Source organism: Microtus ochrogaster, unplaced genomic scaffold (assembly GCF_000317375.1).
Source record: "Microtus ochrogaster isolate Prairie Vole_2 unplaced genomic scaffold, MicOch1.0 UNK1, whole genome shotgun sequence".
Taxonomy (NCBI): domain Eukaryota; kingdom Metazoa; phylum Chordata; class Mammalia; order Rodentia; family Cricetidae; genus Microtus; species Microtus ochrogaster.
The window spans coordinates 2,035,203-2,050,014 of record NW_004949099.1 but is presented as its reverse complement, the minus strand read 5'-3'; the positions used below and the strand labels follow the sequence as shown (position 1 = coordinate 2,050,014).

General features: G+C 44.4%; 1 protein-coding gene across 1 annotated transcript in view; it reads left to right on the top strand.

The window, feature by feature from the left end:
- Positions 1-282: 282 nt before the first annotated feature.
- LOC101985280 (pre-mRNA-splicing factor ISY1 homolog) overlaps positions 283-14,812 on the top strand; it is a 16,258-nt gene continuing 1,728 nt past the window's right edge. The window contains exons 1-9 of the mRNA XM_005364826.2: positions 283-405; positions 2,615-2,637; positions 3,325-3,376; positions 3,908-3,973; positions 4,447-4,489; positions 7,149-7,261; positions 9,063-9,180; positions 12,489-12,611; positions 13,404-13,525. Of these exons, the coding sequence (XP_005364883.1) occupies positions 403-405; positions 2,615-2,637; positions 3,325-3,376; positions 3,908-3,973; positions 4,447-4,489; positions 7,149-7,261; positions 9,063-9,180; positions 12,489-12,611; positions 13,404-13,525 (663 nt within the window). The 5' untranslated portion in view covers positions 283-402. The remainder of the gene's footprint in view (positions 406-2,614; positions 2,638-3,324; positions 3,377-3,907; positions 3,974-4,446; positions 4,490-7,148; positions 7,262-9,062; positions 9,181-12,488; positions 12,612-13,403; positions 13,526-14,812) is intronic.

The window sequence follows — 14,812 nt, the reverse complement described above, 5'->3', positions numbered from 1 at the left end:
GTCATCTTCAAAATGGTCAAGTGCTGTCCTACAAGGATAGGAAGGACAGAAACAGGCAAACTCTCTGACCGCTGTTAACACAACCAACTCAAACGCTGACAGCCTCATTGCCGCGGCGCAAGCGTAGTCCCGCCCACGTTGCGCGAGACGACGCACTGGACAGACGTTGACGGAAAGCCGCCCACAGAGCGTGGCTGCGTCTCCCGCCCCTCCTCCGCTCCCCTCCTCCGCTCTTTTATCAGCTTCCGGTCCGTAACTTCCGGTCCTTTTTATTATTCTTCCGACATAAAGAGAGCAACCTGTTGGCTACTAGAGTTTTCCGTTCCCGCGCCGGCCCGGCTGGTCCCGGACTGCAAGGCACGCTGCTCTGCGGCGCGGCGCCTAGGCGCCCTCGCCGGCACCATGGTGAGTGCTTTGGGGAGGGCATCGGGCTCCTGGGTGCGAGAGCCCGGGTCAGTGGGCGGCTTCGGGGTCCCAGGCCTAGTGAGGGGTTCTTTTCCCGCCTGGCGTGGGTGTTAGAAATTGCAGGGGAAAATTGAGTTGGGGAGCTGAATTACATTCCGGTGGTTCAGTCCGGATGAAGCACATTATGGATATAGGACTGAACGGGCGGAGGATCCGCCAAGGTGTTCTGTTTTCACAGATAAAATTTTCTCAAGGGCAGGGTCTTCACATTTTTGCTTGCTTAATGCCCGAGACGGAGTGAGTGAATGACTGACCTGGGATGAAGTGTTGAGAGGTTGTGACCCTCGGTTTCATTCCCTCAAGAAGTGTCTAATATGTAGATAAATATGAGATGACTGCGAGAATTGGCACAGAGAGGCGTGGTTACTGTAGTATTTTCAAAGTGAAGACCCTATGGCGATTGGAAAGATGACCACTTACCTTCACTTCAGTTTCCAGTTCACAGTCATCTGTAACTTCAGTTTTAGGGGATCCAATACCCACTTCTGAAATTAGTGTGCACTACACTCAGGTGGTGCGCACACACACACACACACACACACAAAACCTTCATACACATACAAAAGAATCTATATATTTTTTTACGTGTATTAAAAGTAGAAGTCCCCTTAAAAGCGTATGGAGTTGCTTTAACACCTCTGAGTTTTGTTGGTATCTTTGAGGTCTAGTGTTGAGATCTGTATAGTCTTAGCCACAAAACCAGCCCATTTTGTTAGATATTTATCCATATGCACATTCCAAAGTATGTTTATGAAACAGGTCTGAGTTTATGCATAACCATGTAATATATATACAAAATATGGGCATTTATTCAAATATATAGGTCTTCTTTTCAGTCTGGGGTGTTTTACAATACCAAATAGAAAAAAAAAGCCATTAGTACACTTTTTTTGGGGGGAATGTTACTGTATATATATGTAGGTACAAACAGATACATACTCTTATTAAATAAAAATAGATAAACAAAAATTTAGGAAGCACATGATGCCATGGAGTGATTACAGAGGATGTTTTGGAAGCCACTAGAGACTGTTAGCACAGAAGCCTAACAAGGAGAGAAAGCTGGTCTTGAAGCGGCTGTGTCTGGAGGAGGGCGTGTCCTGCACTGCTGCCACGTTCGTTTATCCACCCACCCTCTGCCAAGTTGCTTCCAGAGGTGGTTGGAAAGGAGAATCTGAAAAATGAAGCTCAGTTTACCGCCTCTATCAACCATGTATCTGAAGACGTCATCATGAAATTGTGTGTGGTGCAAAGGGAAACTAGGTTTTAGAGAGACCTTGTCTCAGAGATAGTGAGAGGAAGAGCTCGTAGCAAAATCCAAGTCCCAAATTTAGCGAGTAGTCTACAACCCGAGTGAAGAAAATGTGTTGTCTTCCTGACCCTGTGGTTTAGGGATCGTCGACTTCACACTGATGTGCAGCGCTTGTGTAGAAATTGCTTTGCAGAAGCCAGTCTTGTGTTTTCCTGTGCGTTCACAGCCTGCTGTGCATGGTGGTGCATGTGTAATTCCAGTAGGAGTGGGAGAGGGCTCAGAGAGGTTAATGGATTAACAGTACATTCTACAAACGTGTATGATCATAAAAAGTAAATAGCTTAAAGAATGACAAAAAAGGAAACGTTTGAAGTGATAAAAGGTATTCTAGGGGCTGAGGAGTTGGCTTAGTGGTTAAAAGCACTTACTGTTTGATGTGGGATGCCCCTCTGTATGCTGTGAATATGTTTTATTACCATTGGTTAATAAGAAGTTGCTTTGGCCTGTGGCAGTACAGAATATAGCTGGGCAGGAAATCCAAACAGATGGAGGGAAATGCTAGCAGTTGACGGAGGAGTAAGAATTAAGCCTCAGAGTTCTTATTCGGGAACTGACGGGTGAGAGAGAAACTACCAGTTACAGCTGTTCATGCAGAAGACCCAGGTTTGGTTCCCAGCATCCATATCAGGTGGCTCACAATTGCCTGTACTCTAGTTCTGAGGACCTGACGTTCCCATCTCTCCTGGCCACTGTTCATACATGGTGCACCTACAGGCAAGCAGGAATTTGAAAGAAAAATAATTAATTTTTTAGCCCTTTAAATCATCATTTAAAGTCAACCACAAGAAAAAAACAGATATTCTAAACTCAATGTTTTCTTCCTTTGTCTCTGTCTAGGCCCGAAATGCAGAAAAGGCTATGTGAGTATCAACTGAAAATTTTGAGATGTGACGACCAGCACAGAACTTTCACATGATCCCTTTGGCGGGAGTCTTTCTGGAAGCGGTTTCTTCTCTCCTTGTGCTAAAATAGCATTCCTGTGTTTGCTCGTGTTTGTTTTCCCATTAAAGTTTTCTGACATCTTCCAGAACATATGCTGGATAAACATTTCCCCACCTGTGGATCTGTGGATAGGTTGGGAATGACAGCAAGAGCATGCATGATGTTAATTAATCTTTTAACTTTTTTTTTTTTTTTTTATTTTTCCGAGACTGGGTTTCTCTGTGGCTTTGGAGCCTGTCCTGGAACTAGCTCTGTAGACCAGGCTGGTCTCGAACTCACAGAGATTCGCCTGCCTCTGCCTCCCAAATGCTGGGATTAAAGGCGTGCGCCACCACCGCCCGGCTCTTTTAACATTTCTGTATGTTGCTTATCACAGTAGTCTGATAGAGTTTCCCCAGTCTGTACATGCAGTATTGTTAGATACCTGAGTGCTCAAAAACACACATAGTGTTGGAGGCCTATCCTTTGGAACTTGAAAATCCTTGTCTGCTCTGGTTTCTTTCTTACTGTTCGCACTAGACTTTAGATGTGGTCATGAGCAGACCTGTCTCATCCAGGAACTTGAGTGGTGAGAAATCTAATAGGGTCTTTTGTGTGACTGGCAGGACCGCCCTGGCAAGATTTCGTCAAGCTCAGCTGGAAGAGGGGAAAGTCAAGGTGAGTGAAGTTGCATCTTCTGGGAAGTGTCAAGAGGCAGCAGATTGGAACTCCTTGGACAGGCTTCAGACTCCATCTGTTCCTGCCTGTACTTGCTGAAGCGTTTGTATACTTGAACTTCTGGTGTTCCTCTCTTCTGCTGGGGCACGTGATTATATGGCCCTGCATTCCTCCCCCTCTCTTTCTCTCTTTTTTCTTTCTGAATCTAAAGATCTGAAGTGATGTCTGGGTTCCCTTATCATTCTAGCTCTAATAGCGACTATAAGAAGGTAGAGGGTGAGCCTGGAGAGATTACATACTTGCATGTATTTATATTTTAACTATAGTTCCTTTAGTAATTGTGTTTCCTAATTCTATAGTTTCCTAAGGGAAGATTGTAGAGTAAGGGGTAGGAATTGAGTAATCCTCTAGCACTGTGACTTCAGGTGTATTTAGAGCATTAGATTTGTCAGGGTTCAAGCCTGAATCATCTGTGAATGTCACTTATGTGTGCACAGAGCTTAGTGGCAATATGTGATGCATTCTCCTTAGGAACGAAGACCGTTTCTTGCTTCTGAATGTACTGAGTTGCCCAAAGCTGAGAAATGGAGACGACAGGTATGTTCTGGGTAAACCTGACCTCAAAAGAAGAAAATGCTTTTACTTGCTTCTTTTTGTCTCAATGATCAGTAACCAGAATTTAATTTTTTTTTTTTTTTTGGACTGGTCTCTTCTTGTGTTCCTGGCTATCCTTATATAGACCAGGCTGACTTCTAACTCACAGTCTCTGCCTCCGAGTTTTGGAATTAAAGTGGGCCCTCGCACTGCCTAGTACTGTTTTTGATTTGTGAGACGCGGTCTCACATTGTAGTTCTTGCTGGCTGGGATTTACTGTATAGGCCAAGCCAACCTTGAAAAGCACAGAGGCCCGCCTGCCTCTGCCTCTGCCTCTGCCTCCCCAATGGTGAGGTGAGAGGTGTGTTCTATCGCACCTGTAGTATTTTTGTTAGCTGTGAATTACAGTTTTCCTGTGCTTCCCGATCTGTTCAGACACCATGAAAATGTGCCTGTTGCTATTTGTTTCCATACAGATCATTGGAGAGATCTCGAAAAAAGTTGCTCAGATTCAGAATGGTAAGATGGCTAACCCTGTAAAGTGCTCTAGAATACACAGTTAGACATGGGGACCTCAGCCCGCTTTTCCTAATGACCATAAGGCAAGTCCATAGGGAATTAGCAGGGCCATTGAGATGCGAACACTGGCCCAAGTGTGGTGCATGCCTGCAGTCCCAGTGTGGGCGGAGCTGAAGGCCGCCCTCATAGCTACACAGTACACAGGAGGCTAAAACAGAACACGCAAACAAATTGTCAGTGTGACCTAGATGACATTTATAGAATAATGCACCTGATAATTTTACACTTGACTTTTTTTCCCTTTTGGTTTTTTTAAACAGGGTTTCTCTGTGTAGTCCTGGCTGTCCTGGCACTCTGTAGACAAGGCTGGCCTAGAACTCAGATCAACCTGCTTCAGCCTCCTGAGTACTGGGATTAAAGATGTGTGCCACCACCACCTGGCTTCTGCTTAACTTATTTTTTTAATTAAATTTTGTGTTTTTAAAAACATTTTTCATATTTAAATGTATTTTGTTCGTATTCTTCCACTCCCCAAGTCCTTCCAGATCCTTTCCCCTTCCCTACCCACTCAGCCATATCTAGCTTCTAGTTAGATTTTCAAAATGTCAGCAAGAAGGTATTAAAGCATATATATATGTATATATATTTTTTTTCAAAATATTTATTCATTTATTATGTATACAATATTCTGTCTGTGTGTATGCCTGCAGACCAGAAGAGGGCATCAGATCTCATTACAGATGGTTGTGAGCCATCATGTGGTGGCTGGGAATTGAACTCAGGACCTTTGGAAGAACAGGCAATGCTCTTAACTGTGAGCCATCTTTCCAGCCCTATATATGTATATTTTAAACTTATTTTATTTTTATTATTTTATGTTCATTGGTGTGAGGGTCAGATGCCCTGGAACTGGAGTTACAAACAGTTGTGAGCTGCCATGTGGGTGCTGGGAATTGAACTCAGGTCCTCTGGAAGAGCAGGCAGTACTCTTAACCACTGAGCCATCTCTCCAGCCCCAAAAGCATGTATTTTTTTTTCCTTTTTTTCCTTTTTTTTTTTTTGGTAAGCATTAGCTTTGCTTTGGGAAGACTGGTTGCTTTGAGTTTCTTTCTGACTACAGGGTTGCACATCCTCAAAATGGGAGTAATGGGTCTTTTTGTTGCTTAAGCTGTTTTATGGGAATGGAAGTTTGTAAATTTATTTTCATATTTGCTCTACTTGGTATTAGTTATAGTTATTTTGAGACAAGATCTTGTTAAGTTGTTTAGGCTGACTTTTGAACTCTAGTCCAGGCAAGCCGTGAGCTTTTTTGTTCCTTTTGCCTCAGTCTCCAGAACAGTGTGATGGCTATGCACATTTTTTTAATGGGGGGGGGGTTAGGTTTTCTAGACAAGGTTTCTCTGTGTAACAACCCTGGGAGTCCTGAAACTCTTTGTAGACCATCCTGGCTTGAACTCATGAAGATACATCTGCCTCTGTCTCTCGAGTACCCTTTGTCTCTCGAGTGCTGGCTTTAAAAGTGTGCACGACCAGCCTGGCTGATCTTTTTCTTTTTTTAATTGGTTTTATTTTCAATTATGTGACTCCCTCTGCAGCTGGAGTCACAGGCAGTTGTGAGCCACCTGGTGTGGATGCTGGGAGCCAAACTGGTCCTCTGCAAGAGCCGCAAATGGTCTTAACTATGGAGCTGTCTCTTGATCCTTAATTTTTCTTCCTTTTTTAATGGACTTATTCAAGATGAAGCATGCCATTTCTAACATAAGTGGACTGACTTTGGGCTGATTGGCATATCCACATCAGCTGTCAGCACAGACAAATGGAGGTCACGCCTCCCTGCAGTGTTCCACATGCCCGTTTGCAGCTTTCCATTCCCCTCTGCCTCAGAAAGACCGCGCTGGTTTTTGACCTGTGTGGTCACCAGCTGTCCTCCTGTTTGTTGGGGTGCCCATCTGTGTCCTGTCCTTAGCCACCGCAGTCAGCACTTGAGCATGCACTTTGTACACTTCCTTTCCAGCGGGCCCCTAGGTGATCTGTAAAGCCCATAGTCTTTCCCCGAAGTCCCATAGCAGCACCCTGCTTTTCTGAAAGGTCTGGAGTGGTGTAGGATGGTGCTGGCTGTTGGTGCTTAAGTCAGACTTGCCGAATCTTTGCAAGAGACTGTTGCCTACCACCTAAACTGGTTCATTTTAGTAGTGGTGTAAATAATATAGAAACATTTTCATTTCCTTTTGGTTGCTGCTGAGAATGAAGTTTTTAAAATAATTTTTTAATCCTACACTATTGTTTATAGTCTTGGTCTTCCTTTATTTGCATGTTGATGACTTTCCTTACTTAACTTATTTTAAAATTTATTTGTTTTTGAGACAGGGTTTTACTGTGTATTCCTGGTTAGGTTGGAACTTGCTGTGTATACCAGGCTGACCTGGAACTCACAGCAATCTGCCTGCCTCTGCCTCCTGAATGCAGGGATTAAAGATGTGCACTACCACACTCAGCCCTCTCTTAGCAATTTAAATGAGCAGTTTTATGTAGTAGCCTGTTACAGTGTTGCCAGCCGCTGTACAGCTATGACACTGGGTGCGTGTGTTGGGAATGTTGACATCCATTGTCTCAGGGCGTGTAGTCTTGAAGAACTGATATTAACAGTTTTGTTTTCTAGCTGGTTTAGGGGAATTCCGAATTCGAGACCTGAATGATGAAATTAACAAGCTGCTGAGGGAGAAAGGACACTGGGAGGTCCGGATCAAGGAGCTGGGTGGTCCTGACTATGGGGTAAGTAAGCTATAGTTTGGTCGGGGTTAAGGAGCTGGGTGGTCCTGACTGTGGAGACCAGTGGTACCCGAGACAAACTGCTGAGCTTGCTGAAGGGCGTGTCTAGCTGTGCATTGTTTTTAGGTTCAGTCCACGCCTATTCAAGGTTCTCAAGGGGAGCCAGCTGATAGTAACGAGAGCAGCTGCTACTTGTTGACAGGATATCTGTGGAAAGGATGGTGGCATAATCCTGAAATACTGCATGGCTCAGGCCTTAGTTTAGGCAAAGTACCTGTTTAAAATAGCATGGCCACCTTACATTTTTTCCTTGCGCTCCCCAGAGACATTCCTGCCTGTTGTGGGCTTTTCCCCCTTAGTATCAGATTATGGTAAGACACCCACACCCACACTTTATATTTTTGAACAAGGTCTCTATTGCATAGCTCTGGCTGTACTGGAACTCACTATGTAGATAAGACTGGCCTCGAGCTCACAGAGATCCATCTGCCTTTGCCGGGATTAAAGTCTTGCACTACCAATCCTGGAATACACTTTATTTTAAATTTAGATTTAGTTTTGCATAAGTATGTGTGTGTATGTGTGTGTGTGTGTGCGTGTGTGTGTGTGTGTGTGAGAGAGAGAGAGAGAGTGTTGGTGCCCATGGAGGTCAGAGGAATTTGAGCTCCTGGGAGTTGGAGTTTCAGGCAGTAGTGAGCTACCTGATGTGGGTGCTGGTGATCGAACTCAGATCTTCTGCAAGAGCAGTACCTGTTTCTTAGGTCTGAGTCATTTCTCTAGCCTCAGCATATACACTTTATACTGCAATCTCCACATATAAAAGTATGCTGAGAAAATTCTGTGATATTCCTTGATATTTCCATTCTGTTTTTATTTTGATATTTATTATTGTTTTTGCTTGTTTTTCTTTTGAGACTGGGCATTATGTAGTTCTGGTTGGCCTCACAGTAACCAAGGTTAGCCTTGAACCTGCTTCTTCCTGCCTCAGCCTCCTGAGTGCTGCAGTTTCTGGCATGTACCACCACACTCGGTTTTGTTTGGTGCTAGGATTGACCCTAGGACCTTGTGCAAGCTAGGCAAGGCCTCTACTGATTGGGCTATATCCCTAAGCTCCTTGGTATGTTTTTTTCTTTTTCTGTTTTTGCTTTAAGTTTTTGAGACAAAATGTCACTGTGTAGCCAGGGTATATGTAGTCTAACCTAGCCTTGGATTTTTGGCAGTCTTCCTGTCTCAGGTTCTCAAAGTCCTGGGATTGTAGGGACGCACCACCACACCCAGTTTTATCTGGGGCTAGGCAAGCACTGTGCTGAGCCGTATTCATATCCATGTTGATTTTTCCTTTTGGCTTTTAATGTTTCTTAATGACATTTATTTATTTACATTTATTTATGTGTGCGTGTGTGCATGCATGTACATGCCACAATGCGAACTTGGTGGTCAGAGGACAATTTGTAGAAGTCCCTTTTCTACCATGTGGGTGCTGTGAAATTGAACATGGGTCATCAGGCCTCCTTCCTTTGCCCTCTCAGTGCTGAAGTTAGAGGTGTGTTACCATGTCAGGCTGTGGTTTTTGTTTTTGTGGTCTGGGACTGAACCAAGGCTGTTTGCATGATAGATAAGCACTCTACTCCTGGTCTATGTCTCTAGCCCTAGGTTAATTTTTAAGAAGTTTTAAAAACAATCCTCAATTGTTTTTCCATGTGGGGTGTTTTCCGTGTATGACATTATTATCTCAATGTATCTGTAAACACAGGAAAGTAGGTTCATGTATCAGATTCATTTTTCTTTTCTCTTCCTCAATAAGAAAGTTGGTCCTAAAATGCTGGATCATGAAGGTAAAGAAGTCCCAGGAAACCGTGGCTACAAGTACTTTGGGGCAGCAAAAGATTTGCCTGGTGTCAGAGAGCTATTTGAGAAAGAACGTAAGTAGCTCATATTTGAGGAGGCCTTGGCCTTTAATTGTTGCTAGTGAATGAGAGAAGGATGCCATATACTATGCAGTGTAGGAGTTATTATATCCAGATTTTTAAAAATAGCTTTAGAGCCAGGTGATGGTGCGCACGCCTTTAATCCCAGTAATCAAGAGCCAGAGACAGGCGGATCTCTGTGAGCTCGAGGCCAGCCTGGTCTATGGAGTGAGTTCCAGGACAGGCTCCAATGCTACAGAGAAACCCTGTAAAAAAAAAACAAAAACCAAAAAACACCCCCCCCCCCAAAAAAAAAAGCTTTAAAATTTTATTCTTAATTTCATTTCATGTATTTGGATCACAGTCTCATGTAACCCAGGCTTTGAACTCCTGATCTTTCTGCCTCCACCTGCTAGAATTATAGATGCCTAGCTTGTTTTTTTTTAAGACTTTATTCCATCTGGCCTCAAACTCGCCTTCAGAGTTTTGGAATTACAGACTTGTGTTACCATGTAGGATTTCTTTTTGTTGTTAATTTTTTTTTTGCATTTACTTTTTATCTTTCTTTATTGTAATTAACATTTCTCTACGGTATGAGTATTTGTGTGTGTGAGGGGTCATGTGTGCCGTAACATCGTGTGCTACCGAGGACAGCTTGCAGGCGTTCTCTGCTTCCACCGTGTGTGCTGTAAGATCGTGTGCTACAGAGGACAGCTTGCAGGCGTTCTCTGCTTGACCATGCGTGTCATCAAGCCTTTACTCACTCAGGCATCTCATTGCGCCATTTACTTTTTTCTAAATGTATTTAATTTTTCTGCTATGTTAATTGAACCCTAGACCTTGTGCATGCGGGCAAACACTCTACTAATGATTTATGTCTTCAGCCCTCAATGTATTTTCGCTGTAGGTTTTGTTGTTGACATAGAGCCCTTTCAGTGTTACTTAGGCATGTCGTAAACTTGTGAGCTCCAGGACTCAGATGACAGCCCGGCTCAGTCTCAAGTGGTGTGCATAAGTCAGGAGTGTCCATCCGTCCGATACCCCGCCCCAGACAGGGTATGCTTTGGAGCCTGTCCTGGAACTAGCTCTGTAGACCAGGCTGGCCTTGAACTCATGGAGACCCCTGCCTGTTTCTACCTCCCAAGTGCTGGAATTAAAGGCATGTGCTACCATTGCCCAGCTAAAGAGAGAGTTTAGAGTCCCCTTGCTGACCCAATGCAGGTCTCCAGCAGAGATGACTGGAAACCAGTATCATCTTGGTGTTTCCGTCTAGACCCTTCTCAAGGCCTAGGTGAAAGATTATTCAGTCCCAGTTGACTAAGAGTGTACATTTTCTCTTTTCTTTCACATGACTGGACTTTAAAACTAGTCCCTGTGGTCAGGAGGAAGGCAGTGCTTTTGTTTTCGCTAGTGTGATGACCACCCTGTCACAGGACATGAACTGAAATGGCAGATAAAGTTGCCATTTCCAACTGTGGGCAGTGAGTGGAGGTCTGCCAAACATGGCTGTCCCCTGCTTGCCGGGACACTCCTTGATGGATCACTTAACAGCTACTGACTGCATAGTTGATTGTGAAGAATTAAAGTGCATCCTGTCCCGGGCTTAAGCTGATGGGGAAGCACTTGCTGAGTGTGTATGCGGAGGCCCTGGTTTTGATCTTTAGAACCAAGAAAAATAAAAGGATCACCGTGGTATGAATTATTCATACTTAACCATTCTTTTGGTAGTATTGGTAGGCCTTTATTTCCAGTTTTCAAGTTCTCTCTCTCCCTCTCTCTCTCTCTCTTGCTTTTCCAAGACAGGTTTTCTCTGTATTTTTTTTTTTTAAAGATTTATTTACTTATTATGTATACAACATTCTGCCTCAATGTATGCCCTCATGCCAGAGCAGGGCGCCAGATCTCAGTACAGATGGTTGTGAGCCACCATGTGGTTGCTGGGAATTGAACTCAGGACCTCTGGAAGAGCAGCCAGTGCTCTTAACCTCTGAGCCATCTCTCCAGCCCTTCTCTGTAGTTTTGAAGCCTGTCCTGGAACTCACTTTGTAGACCAGGCTGGCCTCGAGCTCACAGACATCTGCCTGTCTCTGCCTCCTGAGTGCTGGGATTAAAGGTGTGCACCACCACTACCTGGCTTCGTTTTCTTTCTTTCTTTCTTTCTTTCTTTCTTTCTTTCTTTCTTTCTTTCTTTTTTTTTAAAGACTTATTTATTTATTATGTATACAACATTCTGCCTCCTTGTATGCTCACACACCAGAGGAGGGCACCAGATCTCATTACATATGGTTGTGAGCCACCATGTGGTTGCTGGGAATTGAACTCAGGACTTCTGGAAGAACAGCCAGTGCTCTTAATCACTGAGCCATCTCTCCAGCCCTTCAAGTTTTCATAATTAGAAGACTTTTTAAAAAAAATATTTATTTATTTATTATGTGTACAGCATTCTGCTTGCATCACCAGAAGAGGGCCCCAGATCTCACTACAAATGGTTGGGAGTCCCCATGTGGTTGCTGGGAATTGAACTCAGGACCTTTCTAAGAGCAGTCATTGCTCGTAACCTCTGAGCCATCTCTCCAGCCCAAGACTTTTGTTTTGAGAAATGGTTTCTCTGTGTAACCCTGGATGTCATGGAACTCACTCTGTAAAGCAGGCTGGCCTCGAACTCAGAGATCACCTTCCTCTGCCTCCAAAGAGTGCTGTTAAACAGAGAAATGCTGTCTCTAAAAAATAAAAAACAAAAAGAAGAAGAAGAAAGAAAGCACAGTGTGAAATAGCATTAAAGTGGTTTCTGGATACCCCATGCTGATTTATGGTATTAGCTTATCCCTAGTGTTTTCACTGTTGTATGAATAGTTCTGTGATGCATATCTCTGCCTAAAAAGCTTTGTTCTGGATTGTGTATTGAGAGTGTTACTAGAAGGTGCTTCAGACTGAACTTGGGACCTTGTGCTTGCTTAGCACAGTTCATCACTGATCTAAACCCCCAGTTCGTGGATTTACATCATGAAGATTCCATTTATTTACTTGTTATTTATCTGGTTTTGTAATGTTGAAGGTTGACCCCAGGGCCTACAGCATGTGAAACAAGGCTCTAATCACTGGCTTACACCCTTAGCCAAGGGTAGATTTCTTTAATTTGAGTCCACTTAGCTTTAGAGAAGGTGACTCCACTTTCTTGATCCCATATATGATACAGAGAAATGCTGACTTTGTGGCATTTCCATGGCCATGTGTCATGTGTGGCTCTAGCACCGTATGGAGAAAAGATTTGTCTCGAGGATGATCTTGATGGGAATCAGCTAAGTTGTTGCCATTTCTTGTAGCCCTCCCTCCTCCCAGAAAGACGCGTGCTGAGCTCATGAAGGCGATTGACTTTGAATACTATGGTTACCTGGATGAAGATGATGGAGTTATTGTGCCTTTGGAACAAGAGTATGAAAAGAAACGTATGTCTGTGGGTGCATCACTGTAGATAGCTGTGGGCGTGTTCCCGTATATAGCTGTGGGCATGTCACTGTATATAGCTGTGGCCATGTCACCGTATGTGGGCGTGTCACCGTATGTAGCTGTGGGCACGTCACTGTATGTAGCTGGCACCTGGCTTTTCTTCTCTCCCTTGAAAATGGTTTAAAATAGTGCATGGTCCCAAAAGCTGCCTTTTATTGTGGCTAACAGTCTTCAGTGGACTATTAGTGAGCTGACATGTAGGTGGCAGGTGAGGCAGTCACGTCTTGCTAGGCTCAGAACAGTTGGTGAAGCCACAGATCTTCCTCTTTCTGGCAGGTCACAGTCTAGATCCTTATAAGCTAGCTTTTCTTGAGCTTGTTTCATAGTGCCTGTATTAGTAGCTTTTAGATCTGTGTCTTGTACCATTGACAGCTTACTGACGGAGAGGGAGGTGGTGTCTGTACAAGGGAGTGCTTCCTCTTTGCAAAGCTACCATGCCAGCCTGAGATGTGTGTCTATATCTGTTCCCATAGGAATTTGGAAGTGCATGGTGAGGGTGGGACCCTTTTTCATGTGTGCTTGTTAGTCAGTCACTGGAGAGGATTTGGAGATAATATTACAAAAACTGTGTTGCATGCACTTGAAGCTAGAGGCAGTGTAGGACAGACTGTCCTTTGCAGCCATTTTCACCCTTTAGGGCACAATCAGGGTGTCCTTTTCCAGAGGAGCTACCTTGGCCTCGTAGCCCAGTGGAATGTTTTTAAATACTCTTTATTCTGCTTTGTCTTCAGTCAGAGCTGAGCTGGTGGGAAAATGGAAAGCAGAGAGAGAGGCTCGGCTGGCAAGGGGAGAAAAGGAAGAGGAGGAGGAAGAGGAAGAGGAGATCAACATCTATGCTGTCACTGAAGAGGAGGTACTGGTGTGGGGTCCTCTTCTCTGAGCTACAGACTGCACCAGGGAGGAGGCTGGGTCATGGCTATGAGCCCAGCTGCCTCACCTGCAGGATGGAGCACAGGGAGGGTTCCAGACAGGAAGGGCGAAGGGAGCTCTCGTTAGCTTCCTTTGAACAGATGGGACAGTTTATAAACCCAGTTGAGGTCACATGACATCATTAGTCCATGACATCAGCACTTGGGTCACAGAAGTGAGTAGTCTGTAGTAGTCTTTTGTAGTCTTCCACACCCATTTCACAGATGGAAACAGGCCCCTGGGCTTCTGCAGAGGCTTGTGACCAGAGAGGGGGCTGTGGTCTACAGCTCCCATGCAGAGCCCTTGGGCTCCAGACAAGTGTCCAGCATGGTCTTGCTGCTTGGTCCAGTCAGAACACATCTGATTTGCTGTTCTGAGATGAGGTAAATTTTCCTTGTGCAGTTGACAGAACTTGCTTGTTCATCTCTGGGAAAGAAGCAGGAGCTGGGTGGTAGTGGTGCATGCCTTTAATCCCAGGCAGAGGCAGGCAGATCTTTGTGAGTTCAAGGCCAACCTGATCTACAAGAGCTAGTTCCAGGACAGGCTCCAAAGCTACAGAGAAACCCTGTCTCGAAAAACCTAAAGAAGAAAAAAAGAAAGAAAAAGAAGCGGGTTTGGAGATGGGGTCGATGACTTGGTGAATGTGTTACAGCATGTGGAGGTTTCTGCCCAGGTCCAGCTCACCTGCCGCAGAGATCAGTAGAGCGTTTAAAACAGGATGGTGGCAGTATGTCCTGGGCTTTCTCTGGGTTACAAATAATGCTTGATTCTTTAGGTGTTTAGTTAGTGGCGCTGTAAGCCATGCTCAGCCTCAAGCAGGAGCAAAGTAAGCAGCATGTGCTGGGAGACGCATTGCGAGTGAGGACTGAGGGCAGGCTAGGGGTCGGGTGTAGACAGGTGTAGTGCTGGGGTGATACGGCCGAGGAGTAGTGCCCCCCCAAGTCCGACTTTCCTTTATGTAAAAACAATGGAAAGGATTTTTTCCTTTTAAATAATTTAGGCTTTGTTTGTTTGTTTTTATGGTACAGGGGGAGATAAGACCTATACCACTGAGACTGTCCCCAGGTCTCTTTAATTTGAGACAGGGTTTCTCTAAGTTGTTCAGGTAGGCCTTAAAAATTATTCTCCAGGGGCTGGAGAGATGGCACAGTGGTTAAGAGCATTGCCTGTTCTTCCAAAGGTCCTGAGTTCAATTCCCAGCAACCACATGGTGGCTCACAACCATCTGTAA